The sequence below is a fragment of the Cololabis saira genome, chromosome 21 (genome assembly GCF_033807715.1).
Source record: "Cololabis saira isolate AMF1-May2022 chromosome 21, fColSai1.1, whole genome shotgun sequence".
NCBI lineage: Eukaryota > Metazoa > Chordata > Actinopteri > Beloniformes > Belonidae > Cololabis > Cololabis saira.
This window is the reverse complement of record NC_084607.1, coordinates 8,628,602-8,648,430: the sequence shown is the minus strand read 5'-3', so window position 1 is coordinate 8,648,430 and position 19,829 is coordinate 8,628,602. Positions and strand designations below refer to the sequence as shown.

At 44.4% G+C, this 19,829-nt stretch overlaps 1 protein-coding gene across 1 annotated transcript in view; it reads left to right on the top strand.

Annotated features, from left to right (window-relative positions):
* shank1 (SH3 and multiple ankyrin repeat domains 1) overlaps nucleotides 1-18,822 on the top strand; it is a 153,869-nt gene extending 135,047 nt beyond the window's left edge. The window contains 12 exon segments of the mRNA XM_061712594.1: nucleotides 3,624-3,706; nucleotides 3,843-3,967; nucleotides 5,100-5,235; nucleotides 5,334-5,414; nucleotides 9,039-9,095; nucleotides 9,259-9,374; nucleotides 10,763-10,886; nucleotides 12,744-12,873; nucleotides 12,875-12,914; nucleotides 12,917-16,263; nucleotides 16,512-16,523; nucleotides 17,928-18,822. Of these exon segments, the coding sequence (XP_061568578.1) occupies nucleotides 3,624-3,706; nucleotides 3,843-3,967; nucleotides 5,100-5,235; nucleotides 5,334-5,414; nucleotides 9,039-9,095; nucleotides 9,259-9,374; nucleotides 10,763-10,886; nucleotides 12,744-12,873; nucleotides 12,875-12,914; nucleotides 12,917-16,263; nucleotides 16,512-16,523; nucleotides 17,928-18,822 (5,146 nt within the window).
* The last annotated feature ends 1,007 nt before the right edge of the window (nucleotides 18,823-19,829 follow it).

The following is a 19,829-nucleotide window of genomic DNA, read 5'->3' as shown; positions in this document are numbered from 1 at the left end:
GGTTTGGTGGGTGTCACAAATCACCGGGGAAGTCAAGATGATTACTTCAGAGTTCAACTAAGGTTGGCTGACGGTCCCTTTAGACCTGAAACTTTAGACCTGAAACGACCCCCTACTGTGCCATTGCTTTTGTCCGTTATTACAACCGTAACTGCACTCGGCTGCAGACTGACAACCGGACCAAGACCCGCAAAGAGCGGTGGGTGTCGATCTAAACCCTGGGAAACTTTGCTGCAGCCCTCTTTCAGAGAACAGGACCTAAAGCTATGAACAACACCATTTCATGATCTAGTTTATCTTCAGCGGAGGAGCATGTCAGGTATGACTGATGCATCAACGGCATGTGGCGTCCTGCTGTGCACCTTCAGCAGCTCCGCTGCATCAAAACGTTCCTCTCCGGGCGTAACTGAAGCGCTTGGCAAGAAGGATAAACACTAGCAAATTAAACCACGACGCAGGATCTGTTTCCCCGTGTTTTAGTTACGTGGCAAACATGTCAGACCCGCAAAGTTTGAAGCGATGTATTTAGGTACACTTGGATTTCTCTCTGCATGAAAAGAAACTGGACTAAGAGGAAAATGCTACGATTCAACAAACCCACCAAGTGATTTGGACCACAGCAAACAAATTAAAGTGAGAAACCTCCTCTGTGATAATCATCCGTCCATCTAACGCAGCCTTACCCAAAACAACAGAGAAGTTGTGTGTGTTTGCTTGCCTTGTTGTGATCGTTGGAGTTACATTTTCTCAAGGTGATATAGTGTGCACAACAAATGAGAGAAGAGTCAGTGAGAGAGTGTGGTGACTAGGATAGATCTGGCCTGCAGGAACGCAGCGGGCTGAAACCTACAGGCTGAATGAGATGAGCATCTGTGCTCACTGGTGTTTGTCTTATTCAGCCCACTTCTTTAATTCACATTTTAGGAGAAAAACATTAAAGAAAATGTGATGCTTGTTACATGCACTGCGCCGTGTGCTAATTTGTTCACTTGGCTCTTCAGAGCATTTGAATCTGAGCGAGTAGCAGAGATGGACAAAAGAGGTTAAGAACAACAAAGCGACAGAGCCTGTGAAGAGACAGAGAGGCTTTCACAGCTTATGGCGAGTATCACACACTTAATGGACTGAATGAAAGAGATCTCAAAGGAGAAATGTGCTTAGGATAAAAAAAAAATCAACTTGCTGGATGATTCAAAGTTAGAAGAAGCTGATCTACAGAGCTGCATCGCAGAAAGGCATCAGGATAAGAAAATGTAAAAAAGAACAGAGGAAGAGAGGGATGAACAGATGGAGTGGGCTGGGACTATTTTGGTGCACGATGGGATTATCAGCATGTGGTTACAGTATGTTACAGCTGATACGAGATATATATATATATATATATATATATATATATATATATATATATATATATATATATATATATAGTGTGTACACCTCTCTGACTCACTGCTTAACTGAATATTTGTACAGCCTTTCCATCGATAACAAGACAAGCATAACTAATATCTTGCAGAGATGGGGCCATTCCCCCAACTGGTCCACAGGGCTTTAAAATCACAAAGTAATGTATTAATGGACTGACGTCACACAGAAATATGTTTTTAAAATGAACTCAGGTCCTCTTGATGGACTGAGGCACAAGGCAATTATATTAGAAGTATTCAGACAGCCAGGCAAAGTAAAAATACTCCAGTACAGATTCATCCATTACTTAAATTCAAGCATTTGAGGTCTTTTTGGAGAGGGAAAGAATGGAAAGATTGACAAACTGTTTGACAAATAGAAAACAGCTGAACTAAAGCGTTGCACGCCAGAATGTTTGTTTTAACTGGAAAGTCTGAAGATAAAAGTTGAGGAGTCTGCTATTTCTTTCAGATGTAATGACTGGAGCAGAGCAGCTTGCAGTGACTTTGGCGCACCCCATCGAGTTAATGCACATTTCCACTACGAGGTGCATGTTTCCCACCTGTTTGTGCCTCGGCACTGAGAGATAAAGTGGACGGCGAGCTCCACCTGCGAGCACGCAGCGTCTGTTCTCTGCTGTCAGTGACTAATAGTTTACCATTACATAGCTTGGCTCTGCCGTGGACCTGCCCAAGTTTCCTGGTGTCTCGTTCGAGCTGTTGCTGAGGCAACAAGCAGCGCCACTGGACTGGATATAGCATCTCCTACCGCCGCTCTGGAGCAGACCAGATCTCGGCTCCCGCTGCAACATATACAGGAAAGTCAGGGAAAAGCTGAACCCTGGTTTCGGTCAGCGTTGTTTTAACTGATAGCAGTGGTTTTGCAATGAAACTAGAAGAATCACGGGTTTGTCTCTACTGTGGAGGACTTTTGATTGCTTTTCTTTTTCCAATTACATCAGTGCCTCAGTTCACTGAAGTTTCCAGGCGTTTGTGCGCAGCTGCCTTTACATTCAGTTTCATTCAGGTTAAGGTCTGGACTTTGGAAACCTGTTCATGCTTTTCTAGCGTTCACGTCAGTCTCGGTGTGTTTGGTTTCGCCGTTCAGGTTCATGCCCCCCGTTTCTACCAAGTTTTAGTTGTCGGACAGGTGGTCTCATATCTGACGAATGAATACTTTGGGATATGGAGGAGTTTACAGTTGAATCCAAATCATTACACTTCCACCACTGTGCTTGCGCTTGTGCTGAAACGATGGTTTAGCTCTTAAGACAAAAATTATCAACTTAGTTTAACCCAGGGGTCGGCAACCCAAAATGTTGAAAGAGCCATATTGGACAAACACAAAACACAAAAAACAAATATGTCTGGAGCTGCAAAAAATGTAAGTCTTGTATAAGCCTTAGAATGAAGGCAACACATGCTGCATGTACTGTATCTATAATAGTTATAACTGGGGGAAGATTTTTTTTTTCACTATGCACTTCGAGAAAGAAGTCGAAATGTCGAGAAAAAAGTCAAAATGTTGAGAAAAAGTCAAAATTTCGAGAAAAAAGTCGAAATGTGGAGATTAATGTTGAAGTACAATCTCGAGAAAAAAGTCGAAATGTCAAGAAAAAAGTTGAAATGTCGAGAAAAAAGTCGAAATGTCTAGAAAAAAGTCAAAATTTCGAGGAAAAAAGTCAAAATGTGGAGATTAATGTTGAAGTACAATCTTGAGAAAAAAGTCGAAATGTCAAGAAAAAAGTTGAAATGTCGAGAAAAAAGTCGAAATGTCTAGAAAAAAGTCAAAATTTCGAGGAAAAAAGTTGAAATGTCAAGAAAAAAGTTGAAATGTCGAGAAAAAAGTCGAAATGTCTTGAAAAAAGTCAAAATTTCGAGGAAAATTCGAGATTAAAAAGGAAAGGAAAAAGGAAGAAAAAAAGAGAAAAAAGAAAAAAAGGGAAAAAAGAAAAAAAGAAGAAAAAAAGGAAAAAAAGAAAAATAGAAGAAAAAAAGAAAAAAAAGAAGAAAAAAGAAGAAAAAAAGGAAAAAAAAGGTCAAACATTTTTGAAAAAGCTCCAGGAGCCACTAGGGCGGCGCTAAAGAGCCGCATGCGGCTCTAGAGCTGCGGGTTGCCGACCCCTGGTTTAACCTAAATTGTGTTACTACCTTTTTAGAGATGAAGAGATCTTTCTTTTTAACCTTGTGTTACTTCCAACCTTTCTCTTTTTCCAGTGACTATATAATTAAAGAGAAGACAGTGCTTCTGCAGAAAAAAGACAGCGAGGGATTTGGCTTTGTGCTGAGAGGGGCCAAAGGTAAGAAAAGTTCAATTAAACCTCCAAACCTGGACTTGTCATTGATTGAGATGAGAAAGTTTGATAATTTCAGTACATTCGGTTCCAGATACACTGCTAATTTTACCAAATATATATATTTCCATGACATCTTCAGCTCAGACTCCGATAGAAGAGTTTACACCCACCCCAGCGTTCCCTGCTCTGCAGTATTTGGAGTCCGTAGACGAGGGAGGTGTGGCCTGGAGAGCCGGGCTCAGGATGGGGGATTTTCTCATAGAGGTATAAACATTATTTAAATGTGATTTTTTTTTTTTGTTCTTAGTTGGCTAAATGATAGGGGTGTAACAATATATCGTGCCACGAAATTTTGCGATACAAAAACGTCACAATACGTGTCGTGGAGGTGACAAAGTGTATCGCGATATTGGGTTATTAATATTAATCTATTGTGTTGACTAGTAACGCACATCCGACCGCGGCCGCGACCGCGCGGACCAAAATCTTCCTCCGCTCAGAAGAAACTAGTCCCGTTTTGCGGTCCCGTTTTGAGCTCTGAATCTTTACTTATGTAAGTCTGGTGTGGAGTTAAGCCTTACCTTATTAAATTAAACCTTTTTCGGGTCGTGAGTAGGATAAACACGGGGACAACTTCTGCTGAGTTCCAGTGTACTTTAATGTCCCTCAACAGTGTAGGATTTTAGAACATCAACACAGCACCTAGTGCTGTATCACTCCGCCCAATCTAAAACAGACTAATCACTACAGATAAACTGACTAGTGTCATTATAGTCCCGGATTTACGGAATATAAAGAATATATTTATAAAATAATGAACCCTGAATTACCAAAAAACCTTCTTAACAAAAATAAATCTCCTCTTACACTTATAAGGTGAGCATGAATCAATCTTTTTTATGATGTAAAATTGTATGTATTTATTTACTTTTATTTATTTATTTAATTTTAGTTGTTACATTTCTGGAAAAGAAAAAAGTCAAATCATACATGAGAGAAACTATTCAGTTTGTGGCAAAATATTTGTACTTGAATGAAACGGAAGATGCATAATGCAAACCTGACATTTACTTTTAGTTCAGTTTGTGGAAAAAGGTTGGCCTGGCTTTCTCTTTAAAACTTAAACAGTTATAAAGCATTACAAACTGTAGCAATAGGGAAAATGCACAGTATTGTTTTGTATTTTGTGTCTTTCAAATAAAAGACAATGTTTTCCAGTCATATGTTCCTCATTCAAGGTTGTTAAAAAAATACTGCTATAATATCGTATCGTTATCGTGACCTCAATATCGTGTATCGTAGCGTATCGTGAGATTAGTGTATCGTTACACCCCTACTAAATGAGGTGTTCAAGCGGGACCTCCACAAACTCCCCAACTCCACCTTTGCATTGCAGGTGAACGGCCAGAACGTGGTGAAGGTCGGCCACCGGCAGGTCGTCAACATGATCCGACAGGGTGGCAACAGCCTCATGGTAAAGGTTGTGATGGTAACCCGCAACCCAGACATGGAGGAGGGTGCGAGAAAGAAAAGTGAGAGTCCGTGTGATTGTGACGTGGTGGCGGAGACTCGTTCTCCGACAGCTGGACTGAACGCAGCCACCTTTCTCTTTTTTTTTCTCCCCCTTCAGTCCCGCAGCAGAGCAAGAGGCTGAGCACTCCGGCCATCGCTCTCCGGTCCAAATCAATGACTTCAGAGCTGGAGGAGATGGGTGAGAAACACTCACATCAATTTCTGGGAGGATGAAATGAGAAGGATTGAGAAGGAAAGTGAATAGACATACTGCTAGGAAGATGTAGACAGAGAAGAGAGAAGTTTTGTGGCGATGAGGAGTGATAGAGGGCAGTGTGAAATCAGTGTTGGAGGTTGTTAAGGATTCTTGCAAGTGGGAAGGGAACTTGTGCTAGGGATAAAATTAAACAACGAGAAAGCAAAGAAAAGAGATAATGTAGTTATTTAGCCACAGAAATAAGATGAAGAGAAGACGGATGACGGTCTCAATGCGTTTCACTGTTCTTTCAGAGGTTCCACACTGTCACTTCCAGCACCCCCACTACAGGTAACCCCACCCAGAAAAAGTGTCGCCATCCACCCTGTGATCCCTCTATCACTTCCTGCTTCTTTTACCTTTTACTCCCCTGCACCTGCTATCCAACTCAGCCACAGCTTTAACACCAGAACCCAGAGAAGTCCACCAGAACCCTCCGCTCGCTCGACGCACAAATGCTGAAAAAACGTTTTGGCAAAGTGTCTGGACCTTATGTAAAATATTTCTTCTTTTTTTTTTTGGTTGTTGTTGTTTTATGTGGAAAAATCTTCAGCTGCTTTGGAAGAAGTCACACCACGGATAAATTGTCGAGATGAGTAATTTTTGAGGAGAGAGAGAGAGAGGGAGGAGAAAGAAAAAAAAAAGATAAGGAAACTTTGTTCCAGGTCTGTTGCTATAGTAACAGTTTTATGTTTGGCTGTGCTGATACTAGCTCTATTTGAAGCAAAACAGTGGGAGGAGAGTGCGTGGCGAGGGTCAACGCCCCCATTTGCAGATTAGAAAAGTTGGCCAGTAATTTATCGGTGATTATATCTTCTGAACATTTCTGCCGTTGTCTGGTTCTGACTACGTACCCAGCGAGCAGGTGATGATTTAAGAGAGACGATGACATGCTGTTGCAGAAAAAACCAGCAGGCTTTTGTTGGCTCGCTTCAGTTCTGGTTACTCTCTCCTGCAAACAACGATCAGTTCTCACCCCTCCCTGCAAACAGCAACAATTACAGTGACTCATGCCCGGCTTCCAAAGACACCAGGATGTCATTTACATGTATCCTGAGTGTTGAGATGCACCTTTTACTTGATTTATCCCCTTATCTCTTCCCCTTACCTGAGTTTTACCTGTGGCGTGACCTCACCTTGAATAGCACAAAGCATGAACACCCACTTTTGACACTCAGGATCCAGCCTCCCGAACCCTGATCCCCCCTGCAGTTGCCACAACGCTCAGTTTATATTCACTATATTCCCCCGTATGGTACCAGCAGCACCGTGTGTGTGGGGTTATACTGTATGTACGATCTGATACTGTATGCATTAGATCATACATCCAGTTTCAGTCCAATCCTGCTTCAACAGGGTGCATACATTAGTCATAAACACATTACCTTTTGACATACATACATATCCTTTCAACAACAGCCATGGGTTTTAGAGAAAAAGTGGCCATTAATTTGAGCAGGAAACAGCAGCAGCCATGTTACTGGTTTGAAATTGTGAAGACTAATTACCTCATCATATTTATGCCAAGAAATCAAGATTAATTGAGCGCTGATATACAGGCCTGCAAGTGCCATAGTATTACTGACTCTAAATCTTATATAAGCGTATTGCACATTTATTTGTATTTTTGCATGTCAGCCAGTAAATAATAATAAAGTACTGAATAAAAATAGTTAAGAGTTAGAAATTTAGGATATAGAAAAACATGTATTCCTAAACTTTATAATTAAAGTACATTTATCAGTAAACATTAGGAATGGGCGATATTTTACCGTTCACGATGTACCGTCAAAAAAATTCCTCACGATAAGAATTTGTCATCTTGTGGTAAAAACGATAAATTCCCGTTGATGACGTTTTTGTGTAAAGCCTGAATTATGGTTCTGTGTTAAATCCACGCACAACGTACGTGAAGGAAGGAAGGAAGGAAGGAAGGAAGGAAGGAAGGAAGGAAGGAAGGAAGGAAGGAAGGAAGGAAGGAAGGAAGGAAGGAAGGAAGGAAGGAAGGAAGGAAAGGAAGGAAGGAAGGAAGGAAGGAAGGAAGGAAGGAAGGAAGGAAGGAAGGAAGGAAGGAAGGAAGGAAGGAAGGAAGGAAGGAAGGAAGGAAGGAAGGAAGGAAGGAAGGAAGGAAGGAAGGAAGGGAGAAAAGAGGAAGGGAAGAAGAGAGCAGGAGGAAAGAAGGAAGGGAAAAAAGAAGGAAGGAAGGAAGGAAATGAGCCTGAAAGAAAGAAAGAAAGAAAGAAAGAAAGAAAGAAAGAAAGAAAGAAAGAAAGAAAGAAAGAAAGAAAGAAAGAAAGAAAGAAAGAAAGAAAGAAAGAAAGAAGGATAAATTCCCGTTGATGACGTTTTTGTGTAACAAACATGGCGGATCTGAGAGCGAGATAGATTTATAGTTAAAAAAATGGAGTTGAATTGGTATTTTTTTATCCTCATTTTTATCGTTATCAGGATAAATGCCAGAAATTATCGTGATACATTTTTTAGTCCATACCGCCCATCCCTAGTAAACATCCTAAGATCCTTGATGTCTTGCTGCTCACTTTGAAGCGATACAGCGATTAGCTTATTGCTGATTATACGTCTTCCTGAATCACAGTGAGAAAAGCCTGGTATTTGATGAAGCCTGCGTGCCAGCCACTCCCATATGCTTATTCTAATGCATTAAAATGTATTTAGCCGCGATGCTGGACGCTATCTCACCTCTGTGATTGGTGCAGTGTCCCAGTTCACCTAGAATTCATGCTGCAAGATAACAAGGACATTAAAAAAGGAAATAATCCTGCAGAGCACTTAAGTCCATTAAATGTTGTTTTCTTTTTTATCCTGGCTGTAATTTCTCACAAGGGTTGTTTAATTATGTTTGGCCATGTGTTTCAGTCACACTAAAAGACATGACACAGGGAGTGTATAAGTCCTTTTTTAAAGGTGTTTTAAACACCGCTATACATTAAAATGTGTTGATCAAACTACACGCGATGACTCACAGTGACTTCAGTATGAACCCTATCTACACACAAACTGACTCACACCAGTGGATGCTTAAGGGTCACCTTTAACTCCTCCTCTTCACCTCTTTTTAAACTTTCTCTGTTCACTGCATTACCTGCTAACTTTGCCTTTTCTTCTGTCTCCTTTGTCCTCACCACACCGCTGATGGGGTCTTAACTGACTAACAGTGGAAAGAGGTGGGAGTCAGCTTCGGACTCGTTCCACTCTTGCGTCTTATGTGTTTAAGAGAAAAGTCTGTGTGCGTGTGTGTGCAGCATATTTACTGTAACATGGGTGTGCATGCCTCAGCTGTGTGACGCATGAGAATCGAAAAAACCTGACGAGGTGACTCGGTTTGTCGGACTCCGGGGAGTGTGATTAGCATTCAATGTAACAACGCTGGTGCACTTCCCCTCCTGCCAAAACTTAAGTCTCCTTTTGTCCTCCTTCCAGCTGCTACCCCTTGGAAAAAAAAATCAGGTATGCTCTGGTGCACTCCCGATTAAGGCATTGTATTTATGTCTGTCCTAAATGACTTGGCACTCAGTCTTCTACCGGCCTTTTCTTCCTCTCTTTTAGAATTCGAATCCTCCCAAGCTGCAGAGAAGAAGAGGACAGTCTATCAGATGGCTTTGAGTAAGGAATCTCCTGCTTGTCAGCAGATGTGTCCTGCATCTCTCCCTCTTGTTTCTCCCGTTCACCCTCATCAAGTCTGTCCAGTTTTCCTCGTTTCATTTGAATGTCTCTTTCTCTCTCCCTTTCTTCCCCGTCTGTCTCTTTATTCCCTTTTTTCTCTCAGATAAACTAGATGAAATTCTCGCAGCAGCTCAGCAGACAATCAGCACCAATGAGGCACCGGGGACACGGGGACAAGGGCCAAAGAGAGACAGGGGGAGAAGTTTCTACGGCAATGAAGTGTGTATCAAGGAATACCTGTGTTCATATGACGTAGGGCTGGGCGATATGGACCAAAAGTCATATCTCGATATTTTCTAGCTGAATGGCGATACTCGATATATATCGATATTTTTTCTGTGCCATAATTGGGGTTTCCCCCAAAGCATTATAGCATAGCATCTCTGTTAGCTTTATTTTTTTCAGTTTTTCAGTTTTAATACAAAGCCTCGTGCCAAATGTCACACAGGTTCCTTTATTAACAGAGGTCTGCACAATATCAAAATGTATAAAACAAATGAAATAAAAATAAACTGCCTGCATATATATAGAATAAAAATGCTTCTTGAATAAAATAAAACAAATATCCCTTTCCTGCATAACATTTAAATTAAAATACACTGTGCAATTAATACAATGTAGACAGTATCAGGCAGACTTTTCCATTGAGGTTGACAGTTGTGCAAATAACAAAACATTTGTGCAAATCTCAAATAAAACATTCAAGTCAATTTGTCACAAAATAAGCTAAATCAAAATCATAATTTTTTTTTTTTTTTTAAATCGATATAAACGATATTGTCTCGTACCGTATCGCGTTTGAAAATATATCGATATATATTAAAATCTCGATATATCGCCCAGCCCTAATATGACGAATAGTTTCGTTATGAGGATATTTGCTATTGTAAAAGTTTTATATATATTTGAAGAACATAGGGCTGGTCGATATATCGATATTTTAATATATATCGATATATTTTCAAACGCGATATGGTACGAGACAATATCGTTTATATTGATTTAAAACATTTTTATGATTTTGATATAGCTTATTTTGTGACAAATTGACTTGAATGTTTTATTTGAGATTTGCACAAATGTTTTATTTGCACAACTGTCAACCTCAGTGGAAAAGTCTGCCTGTTACTGTCTACATTGTATTAATTGCACAGTGTATTTTAATTTAATTGTTATGCAGGAAAGGGATATTTGTTTTATTTTATTCAAGAAGCATTTTTATTCTATATATGCAGGCAGTTTATTTTTATTTCATTTGTTTTATACATTTTGATATTGTGCAGACCTCTGTTAATAAAGGAACCTGTGTGACATTTGGCACGAGGCTTTGTATTAAAACTAAGTGTTTTTTTAAGGGTTTGCCTCAGAAAAAAATGAAGCTAACAGAGATGCTATGCTATAATGCTTTGGGGGAAACCCCAATTATGGCACAGAAAAAATATCGATATATATCGAGTATCGCCACTCAGCTAGAAAATATTGAGATATGACTTTTGGTCCATATCGCCCAGCCCTAGAAGAACATGAGAAAAAACACAAGCGTTTGATGAAGATTTGCACATGCAAATGTGCCTTAGCGCCACCTGACTCCCACATTATCATTTCAGGCAAACTACGGGGATCAGTCTGGGATGGGGATGATGTCGTCAGGGCTGGGCCTTGGCTACGACCGTGGGCAATACGCCTCAGGTCACGCCCCCCCGCACGGTATGCTGCGGCAGAAGTCAATCGGTGAGGTTGTCTGTTTTTTTCTGTCTGACCCCCCCGTCCACCTGTCTGTTTGTCCTCTGGGCCGGTCGAGGGCTACGCTGTGCTGACCTGTGTTGTCTGTAGCCGACGCTACGACGTGTGTGTGGCCAAACGTGTATCCTCTATGAACCTGTTTAATCCACTCCAGGATTTGTTTGTCCTATTATACCTCTCTACTATTTGTTCCACACAGGTTTCTTGGTATTTTTCTGTATGTTTGTCCTTTATTTGTTGTTTTCTTTTAGCATGTTGCTTACTAAGGCTTTGCAAAGACAAACCGTGTTTTGCAGACCATTAGGTGCACCACGTTATAAGGCGCAATATCAATAAGCGGGTCTATTTTCATACACAAGGTGAACCGGGTTATAAGGCTCATGATAAAACATATATAAAGTGAAACAAAACATTCTGTAAGTCGAACTTCATTCAACTCGTTCACATTAACTCAGAATATCGTTCAGTTTTAACTAAAACACAAAAATAAACTCACATTTTAAATCACTCGTCTTCCACGAATCCACAAATAAAAAGGGAGGAGGTCAACGTCATACTACATCCTGTTCCCTGATTGGTTCATCGTTGCCAGTGATAGCAGACACCTGAAGTTAGTGTGACGTTGGAATAACGTTGTATTCCAACCAGGGTTATAATAGTTTTGAATTTTTCATTTTAGTTTAGTTTTATTTCGTTTTGACTTTTTCTCCTTCAATTCAGTTAGTTTTAATTCGTTTTTAGTGTGGGTTTGCTAGTTTTTATTAGTTTTTATATTTTCAAAAATGCTTAGTTTTAGTTTTTATTAGTTTTAGTTTTAGTTTTGACGTCCCGGACCGTGAGGCGTTAATGTGCCGTAGCTCTCAGTTGGAGATAAACGGCAAGAGCGGAATAAATGATCATACCAAGAGGCTTATATTGACAAAAAAAACAGAGGAAATTATATCTATAATTTCAGTTAGTTTTAGTTAGTTTTCTAAAAACGCAATATAGTTTCAGTTAGTTATCGTTTTTGTCTTTTAATTTTAATTTTTATTTAGTTCAGTTAACGAAATTGTTTTTTCAATTTTAGTTTTCGTTATTTCGTTCATTTTTGTGAACGATAATAACTCTGATTCCAACACTTGATTATAATTAGATTATGATATAGATTTGAAAACGCTGGATTGACGTCTAATTATAGTAAGGTAACATGGACTAGATATTGGATGATGGTTGTTTGCCATACCGTTGATACCGTTGATACCGTTGATACCGTTGATACCGTTGATACCGTTGATACCGTTGATACCGTTGATACCGTTGATACCGTTGATACCGTTGATACCGTTGGCTGACGTTGCAACCTGTATCCAACCAAGAACTGACTTTAATGTGTCAGCTGAATCGTCTGACCACCAATCAAGCGAAGCGGCTTCGTTGCTACCAAAGTCACACTAAAACTGCACTATTTTTGAGCGCAGTGTACCACATAAAACTGGTTTGAGGTCAGTAAACACAACAAAATTCATAAATAAGGCGCACTGCCTATCTTTGAGAAAATTTAAGAATTTTAAGTACCTTATAGTGCAGAAAATACGGTAGTCTTAAGATCTCTGGTGACACATTTGAAGGTGCTGTGTCATAATGCCCAGACCCCCCGCCCCCCTTTTTTTTTTAAATAAGGTAGCATCAACTGATTTTCATGCTCACAAATGTAAGGACTGAGGACAGACGTGCAGGCAGGTTATTGGGCAGGCAGATTCATACAGACACTCTCAGCCTTCCTTATCCTTTTCTTCTTCCTTGTTCCTATTTGATAGAGATTTCATGTTTTTTTTTTCTCCCTTTCTGGATGTGCTGCTGTAGGTGTGCCTGAAGAGGAAAAAGGATTCCTGCATCCTCCAGCGATGAAGTTTGCCCGCAGTCTGTCGGTGCCCGGCCCAGATGACATCCCTCCTCCTCCCACGACGGCTCCACCGGATCCTCCGTTCTCCTCGGCCCCTCCACTCGGCTGGAGGGCGAAGTCTTCTCAGCAGCCCTCGGTCTCCGTGTCTCAGTCCACATCCACCTCTGCACACTACCAGCCCTACTCCCAGCCGGTGCACTTTACCCATGGCGGTAGGGAGAGGGCGGGGGGTCCCGGCGCCGGCCCCAGCGCCGGAGCAGCGGACCACGCCACGGCATACGTCCACGCAGCCGCCCACACCGCCCAGAGCAGGACTGCTTCTCGGAAGGTGGCCTACACCGGGGAGCCTGTTGGGGCTGGGGTCGGGGCTGGTCCTGGGGCCAAGGCGGCGGGTCTACGGAGAGGCTACAGCACGGCCGTCCCCCCATCCAGCATTGCCACTGTGATGCCCCAGCAACAACAGACTACCCAGAGCCAACCGCAGCGCTCGGACCGCGGTGCAGCCGGAGCAGGCGGTCCTAAAGGGGGGGCCAGGAGAGGTAAGGGCCCCCTGGTGAAGCAATCAAAGGTAGAGGACCTGCGCGCTGCCCAGGGCACGCTGAGCAACAAAGACCCGGTGGAGAAGAGCTCCATCCCGATCCCCACCATCATTGTGAAGGCCCCTTCCACCAGCAGCAGTGGGCGGAGCAGCCAAGGCAGCAGCGTGGAGGCTGATGCTCCTGCATCAGGGGAGGCAGAGGACTCCAAGACCCCCCACGGTCCTCCTCCCTCCACGCCTGCCCCACAGCCGCCCGCTCCACCATCCATCCCTGCACCGCCGCCTCCGTCATTGCCTTCGATCCGAGCCCAGGACAATCTGGACTTCACCAGCCAGTTTGGAGCTGCCATTGTGGGTGCAGCTCGGCGGGACCGAGAGCGGTTTCACGAGGCCCGCAGAAAGAGCGCCTCCTTGTTCATGTCTGCGGAGGAGGATGTGAGTCTCGCGGGGGTGAGCGATGGATTAGGAGGCGTGACGAGGACTCAGGTGTCGCAGCAACAGCTGAACATGCAGGGTGAAAGTTCATCGACGCGACTACGCCCCTCCAAGTCCATTGATGAGGGCATGTTCTCTGGGGACACCTTCATCCAACACACGAGGAGCATGCCTCCGGCCTTTGGCCTGCCTGAGTACTCCTCATCTGCCCTGGACTATCAGCCCAAGTCTGTGCCTACTGATTTGTACACAGCCGCAGGTAGGCAGCCCCCACCCTCCACCAATACCACGTTCATCCACCCGTTGACGGGGAAGGCGCTGGACCCCACATCGCCGCTCGGTCTTGCCTTGGCTGCCAGAGAGCGCGCTCTGAGGGACGACAGCAGGTTGAGGAGGGGAGCCGAGCACCACTTCACCCGCCAGATGTCCAGTGTGGTGTTTCCTTCCTCCACCGCCACGTCCCAGGCGGGGTCGTCCGCCGCGCAGTCGTCCAGCTCCTACCTGGTCACCTCCTCTTCGCTGGCAGCGACCACGGCCACCGTCGGTCGGCCGCCCTCACCCAGAATCCTGAGAGGAGTCGGGAGCGTATGGGGCGAGGACGGTGGAGGGGGAGAGAGGGAGAGGGAAGGAGGAGGAGGGGCTCGCGAGGGGCTTCGGGTTCGCTTCTCCGAGGACAAAACCGTCCACACGCACCACTATCAGCCTCAGCCATATCAGCCGCCGTACAAGGAGAGGGAGCGCGAGAGGTCGCGGGAACGGGAGAGGGAGTTGTCAAGAGAAAGACAACAAGAGAGAGACAAAGAAAGGGAGGGTTACATGCGGAGGGCTGAGCAGGCTGCAGCTAATGCCGCGGCTACTGACAGCATGGCTCAACCGCCGCGGAGACCCTCTTTCCTCCGGATGGAGAGTCAAGCCGATGCTTACATCCTGTCCCTCACACCTCCCTCTCCTCCAGCAACCAGCACCCAGCAATCACTGAAGACTCCTGGGAGCACTGGGACAGGCATGATGGTTCTGCCCCCTCCTGCTCCCTCGGTCGACGCAGACGATGAATTCGTCTACATCGACCCCCTCCCACCCCCTTTGGAGTTCGCCAACAGCTTTGACCGAGGGATGCCCGGATTCTCCCAACACAGGATGCTCTCCAACAGCCTGACCCCTCGCCAGCAGCAGGTCCCACCCCCTCCGCCGCCTCCCCCTCCACCCCCTCCGCCGCCACCTCCCCCTCCCCAAAAAGACCAATTTGTGAGCGGCTTCCCCGCCCACACCCCACTTCCCTCGCCTCAGGCGGGGGACTCCACCGCCTCTAGCCTCACATCTTACGACAGTGAGGTGGCTAACCTCACCCAGTCTGCCCCTTCTCCCTCCCAGACCTCCCCCAATCCCCCGCACCCTCACTCGCCCTCCAACCTGCAGCCGGCCATGGGCCCTCCGCCGCCCCCAGCCGTCTCCCCCCCGCCTCCCCCCGGAACCTACCACCGACCCTTCTCTATGTCACACCACCTTTACAACAGCACTCACACTCCCGGACGATCTTCCCCCACGCCTCCCCCGCACACAATCGCGCCTCCCCCGGCCTACCGTGGCCCCCCAGCGCCCTCCTCCACCCCTGCTGCCTCTGGGCCACACAGGGGCATCGCCTCTCATACGACCGCTACCTGTGCCGCTACGACTTCTACTGCTGCTACCACAATAAGCACCTCCACCCAGCTCTATCAGGAGCGGACGCACACGATTCATACGACATCCTCCACCACCATCACCGGCGGTCGCAGGACGGGGGACCACCAGCGTCCACCTCCCGCCACCAAGAAAGGAGAGTCCCAGGAGACTGTGGTGGATTCTGGGATTGAAGAGCTGGACAGCCGCAGCAGCAGTGATCATCACCTGGATAGCATCCTGGCTGGCGTCCGGGAAGGAAGACTAGACCGAGGGGAGAGACCCGGGGTTGGAGGGCGCATGGGAGGGGGAGGAGGGGGCATGGGGGACACGGAAAGAGGAGGGGATTTTCTCGAGTCTTACATGAGCTACCTGGACGGACAAACCTTTGAGATGCAGAACGCCACGGCGGCGGCCTCCACCTACCCAAAGTCAAGCAGGTTCAGGGACGGGAGTCGTGCCGGGGATCTGCAGAGACAGACCAGCACTGCTCCTCCCGCCTACCACTCCCACAGGCGAAGGGACGACCAGGACGAGGACGAGGTCGAGGACGGAGTGGGAGACGACGAGAGTGGCCAGGATGGATATGGTGTAAGGGACATGCAGAATTTGGGACGTCCCTCTTCGCCGTATTTTGATCGGCCGCGCACTCCTGAGATGAAGCCTCTCTGGGGAGACGGGCAGATGAGCGGCGACGGAGGCGGCCAGTCAGGTTCACTTTTAGAGGGGAAGAAGATTTACCCTCCTGCATCCAGCATGAAGCCAAGTATCATTAATGAACTCAGCAACAAACTGCAGCAAAGAAGCAAGGATAGCTGGAGCAGCCAGAGGCCGCTGGGCAGACACAGGTACCATGCAAACTAAGACCCATTACGCTGCTGCTGCTACTGCTACATTTTATGTTGTTAACATTATCATTATTTCAATAATCTGTTTGTGTGGAAACATCAATATTGTGTTATAGCACGTGTTTTACCTCCTCGTATTGATGTTGAAAGCCTTCTGTGAAAACCTGTGCATTGTTTCTTGCAAGCTGTGTGTCTGCTCCATGTAAACCTTTTGTGTTTCTCCGGCTTCTTCCATGGGTTTCTCACAGAAGCAGAAACAGGTAATAGAGCCACTTCCACACTGTTTTTGCTTTTCTGTCCCGGAAGACCATAACATTTTAATTTGACTTTTACCTGCTTCAATTTATGCCCCCCCTGTGGTTCAGTGGGGAAAGAGGAATCCACTTCAAGCTTAAAAACTCTAAATCTGCACAATCAAGATGTCGGCAGTATATAGTGGTTTCTAATTTACAGGTCTTAACCCGTGCAAGGCGCTAAGGAGAAGGCAAGTCCTCTGAGGAACTGAGGGCCTTTGCTCTGGCTTGGGTCATTTTGACCTGAGCCTTGATGCCTTGCAAGGGTTAAAGTTTTCCTTTGAGTATGTGCAGTACTCGAGTTGAGGGGGGATGAGGGGGGATGGCATCCCCCCTGAAATAAAAACGGTCAAAATCATCCCCCCTGTACCATACCTTATGTCATTTCCTCAATGAATGTGGTTTTACTGCTATTTAACCATTTGGAGTCATCACCAGAAAAATAACACCAGAAAAATAACTTTCACCTGTTTCAAGTAAATTTTCACTTGAAATAAGTAGGAAAATCTGCCAGTGGGACAAGATTTATCTTATTTATTTATTTTATTTATTTATTTATTTAAAGGACAATGTGCAGGTACATTAAAAAGATGGCTGCACCAGAGTTAGCCACAAGCTAATTTCCATCTGTAGTCCTTGACAAACATAAATACTATACATTAGGGTTTACAATGACAGTGTTCAAATACAAATACAAGAAACAGACTACTGTACAATGTCCTGAAACCACAATAAAAGGTTAACATTTAAAGCACTTAGTGCAAGTACAAAATACAGACTGATTAAAATAACATAGATTCTCATTACAAGCAAAAAAATCTTGTTCCACTGACAGATTTTTCTACTTATTTCAAGTGAAAATCTACTTGAAACAGGTGAAAATTGTTGTTTTTTCCAGTGACGAGTCTTGTTTTAAGTGTAATGAGATTTTTTTACTAAAATGAGACATTTTAACTAGAAATAAGACAAATATTCTTGTTAATATTTTGAGTTTTTGCAGTGATCCATTTTACTTATCCTGTGAAGGACAGAGTCATATTGATAAGTTCAGAAAACAGTTTTTTACTTTTGTGTTTTGATGTATTTGATGTAAGCCCAGTGGATATTTAAAGCTTACAGAAGGCTGCATTTAACTGCTGCTATGTCATTCCTGCAGTATTTCTGCAGGTGTTTTGGTCAGTGCTATTATTTGTAATATATTATATTATTTGTAATCAGCACAAATTATCTGTCCCCATATGATAAAATCCACCATCCCCCCTGATTTTTTTTTTACAACTCGAGTACTGAGTATGTGCATGTTTTTCATCTCACTGTTCTCCGATGTATCTCACAGCTTTATTGTAATTTCTCCCTTATTTTTATTTGCAGGTTTTCAGAAGATTCGGCTTCAGCTCTGAGTCCCCCTTCAGCTCGATCCCAGTCACCGTCTCCGATCTCATTGTCTCAGCCATCGCTGTCCCCATCGCCCACCCCTGTCACCCAGTACCCCAACTGGGGACGATCTCCATCACCTCAGCCTCCAGCAAACTCTCAGCCTCCTCGCTCACATTCCCCATTGTCGCCAACATCTTATGCCCCTTACCCCACCTCCCCCAAGCACAGACCGGTGTACCGGACCAAAGCCCTGGAGTTCCAGTTCATCCCCAGCCGTGAGTCCCGTAAAGCAGAATCACACATACTCCAGCGCAGACGAGCTCCCAGCCCCCTCATCTCCCCATCAGAACGGCCTAAGGTAGGCCCACCGCGCCCATCCTCCCTTCCCCTTCTCCCTACCACACCTCTATACAGTGCCCTCTACGACCTCCGAGGTTCAATCACCCCACCGTCACCTGGGAACCCTCTCGGAGATCCGTACTTCTCACCGTCTCCTCCTCTGTTCGCCCCGTCCGGTGCCCCTCCACCACCAAACTCCACTTTAGTAGTCTCTCGGTCCCTTTCTCCGACTCATTTCCTTTCTGGGACATCTTCTCCACCCCTCCACCCTCTCCCCCCACCCACTTGCTTAAGCTACCCCCATTTACCACCCCCTTCCCCTACGAAGCCTTTTGCCTCCAAGCCGCTGCCCTACTGGACCAAGTACGATGTGGCAGACTGGCTGGGGTACCTGAACCTGGGCGAGCACAGGGAGCGTTTCCTGGACAACGAGATTGATGGCACCCATTTACCCTCTCTGACCAAGGAAGACTATCTAGACTTGGGTGTGACGCGAGTAGGTCACCGCATGAATATAGAACGTGCCCTGAGGACCGTGATGGACCGGTAAGGCTGCAGATAAACACATTAGCATGTTATTAATTAGATTAGAGGAGTTGCAACAGAGGTCATCCTTGTTGATCGTTAAAGCCTCATTTACAGCATTTAACGCGTCTATCTGAGTAATCCCTTGTAAGGCAGGGCCACACGAAGCATTTGAACCTGGTATTAATGAACACGCCTTTTAAAATGAACCTGCCTGCATGACGATTGGATCACAGCGACCACAGTGTTGGCTGGACCCCCTCGCGTATGTGGTCCAGCTGATTTGTGCTGCAGATACAAACCAGAAAAGTTGGGTCTCCGAATAAAATTTTGAGTCAAAATAAAAATGTTTAAAAATACTTTAAACTGTATATATGCAGAGGTGTCAAAAGTATTCAGATTCATTACTCAGGTAGAAGTATAGATACTAGAGTTTAAAAATACTCCTGTAGAAGTTGAAGTATCAACTCAAGTTTTTAACTCAAGTAAAAGTAAAAGTACTGGTTTCAAAACTACTTAAAGTATAAAAGTAAAAGTAATGTAAGGGGGGAAAAAGACATTAAGCACAAAAGCCATTGAAAATGAATGCATGTTAGTATAATGCAAATATATTAAAGAACCATATATGTGTACTATTGAGCATTAACATGTGTTTCAGAGAGCAGGAGATATGATGACTAGTTGCCTATAAGTATTGTAATGGTGCAAAAAGTCAAACTTCAGAGGCATGTTATCATTTATCCTAACCTTTATTGGAATGTACATCCAAGTTTAGTTGCAGGAATCTGAGGGAACGGATGTAAGAACAAAACTGGACAAGAACATCTGAAACAACCACAACCAAATTCACTCTATCCGGATGGAGCAATTTAACTGGATAGTTTTTATTTAAAGGCCGAAATGAAATAGAGTAATGAGGCTGTTTTTAAAATGTAAGGAATAAAAAAAAGTACAGATAATTGCGTGAAAATGTAAGGAGTAAAAGTAAAAAGTCATCTGAAAAATAATTACTGAAGTATAGATAACCAAAAT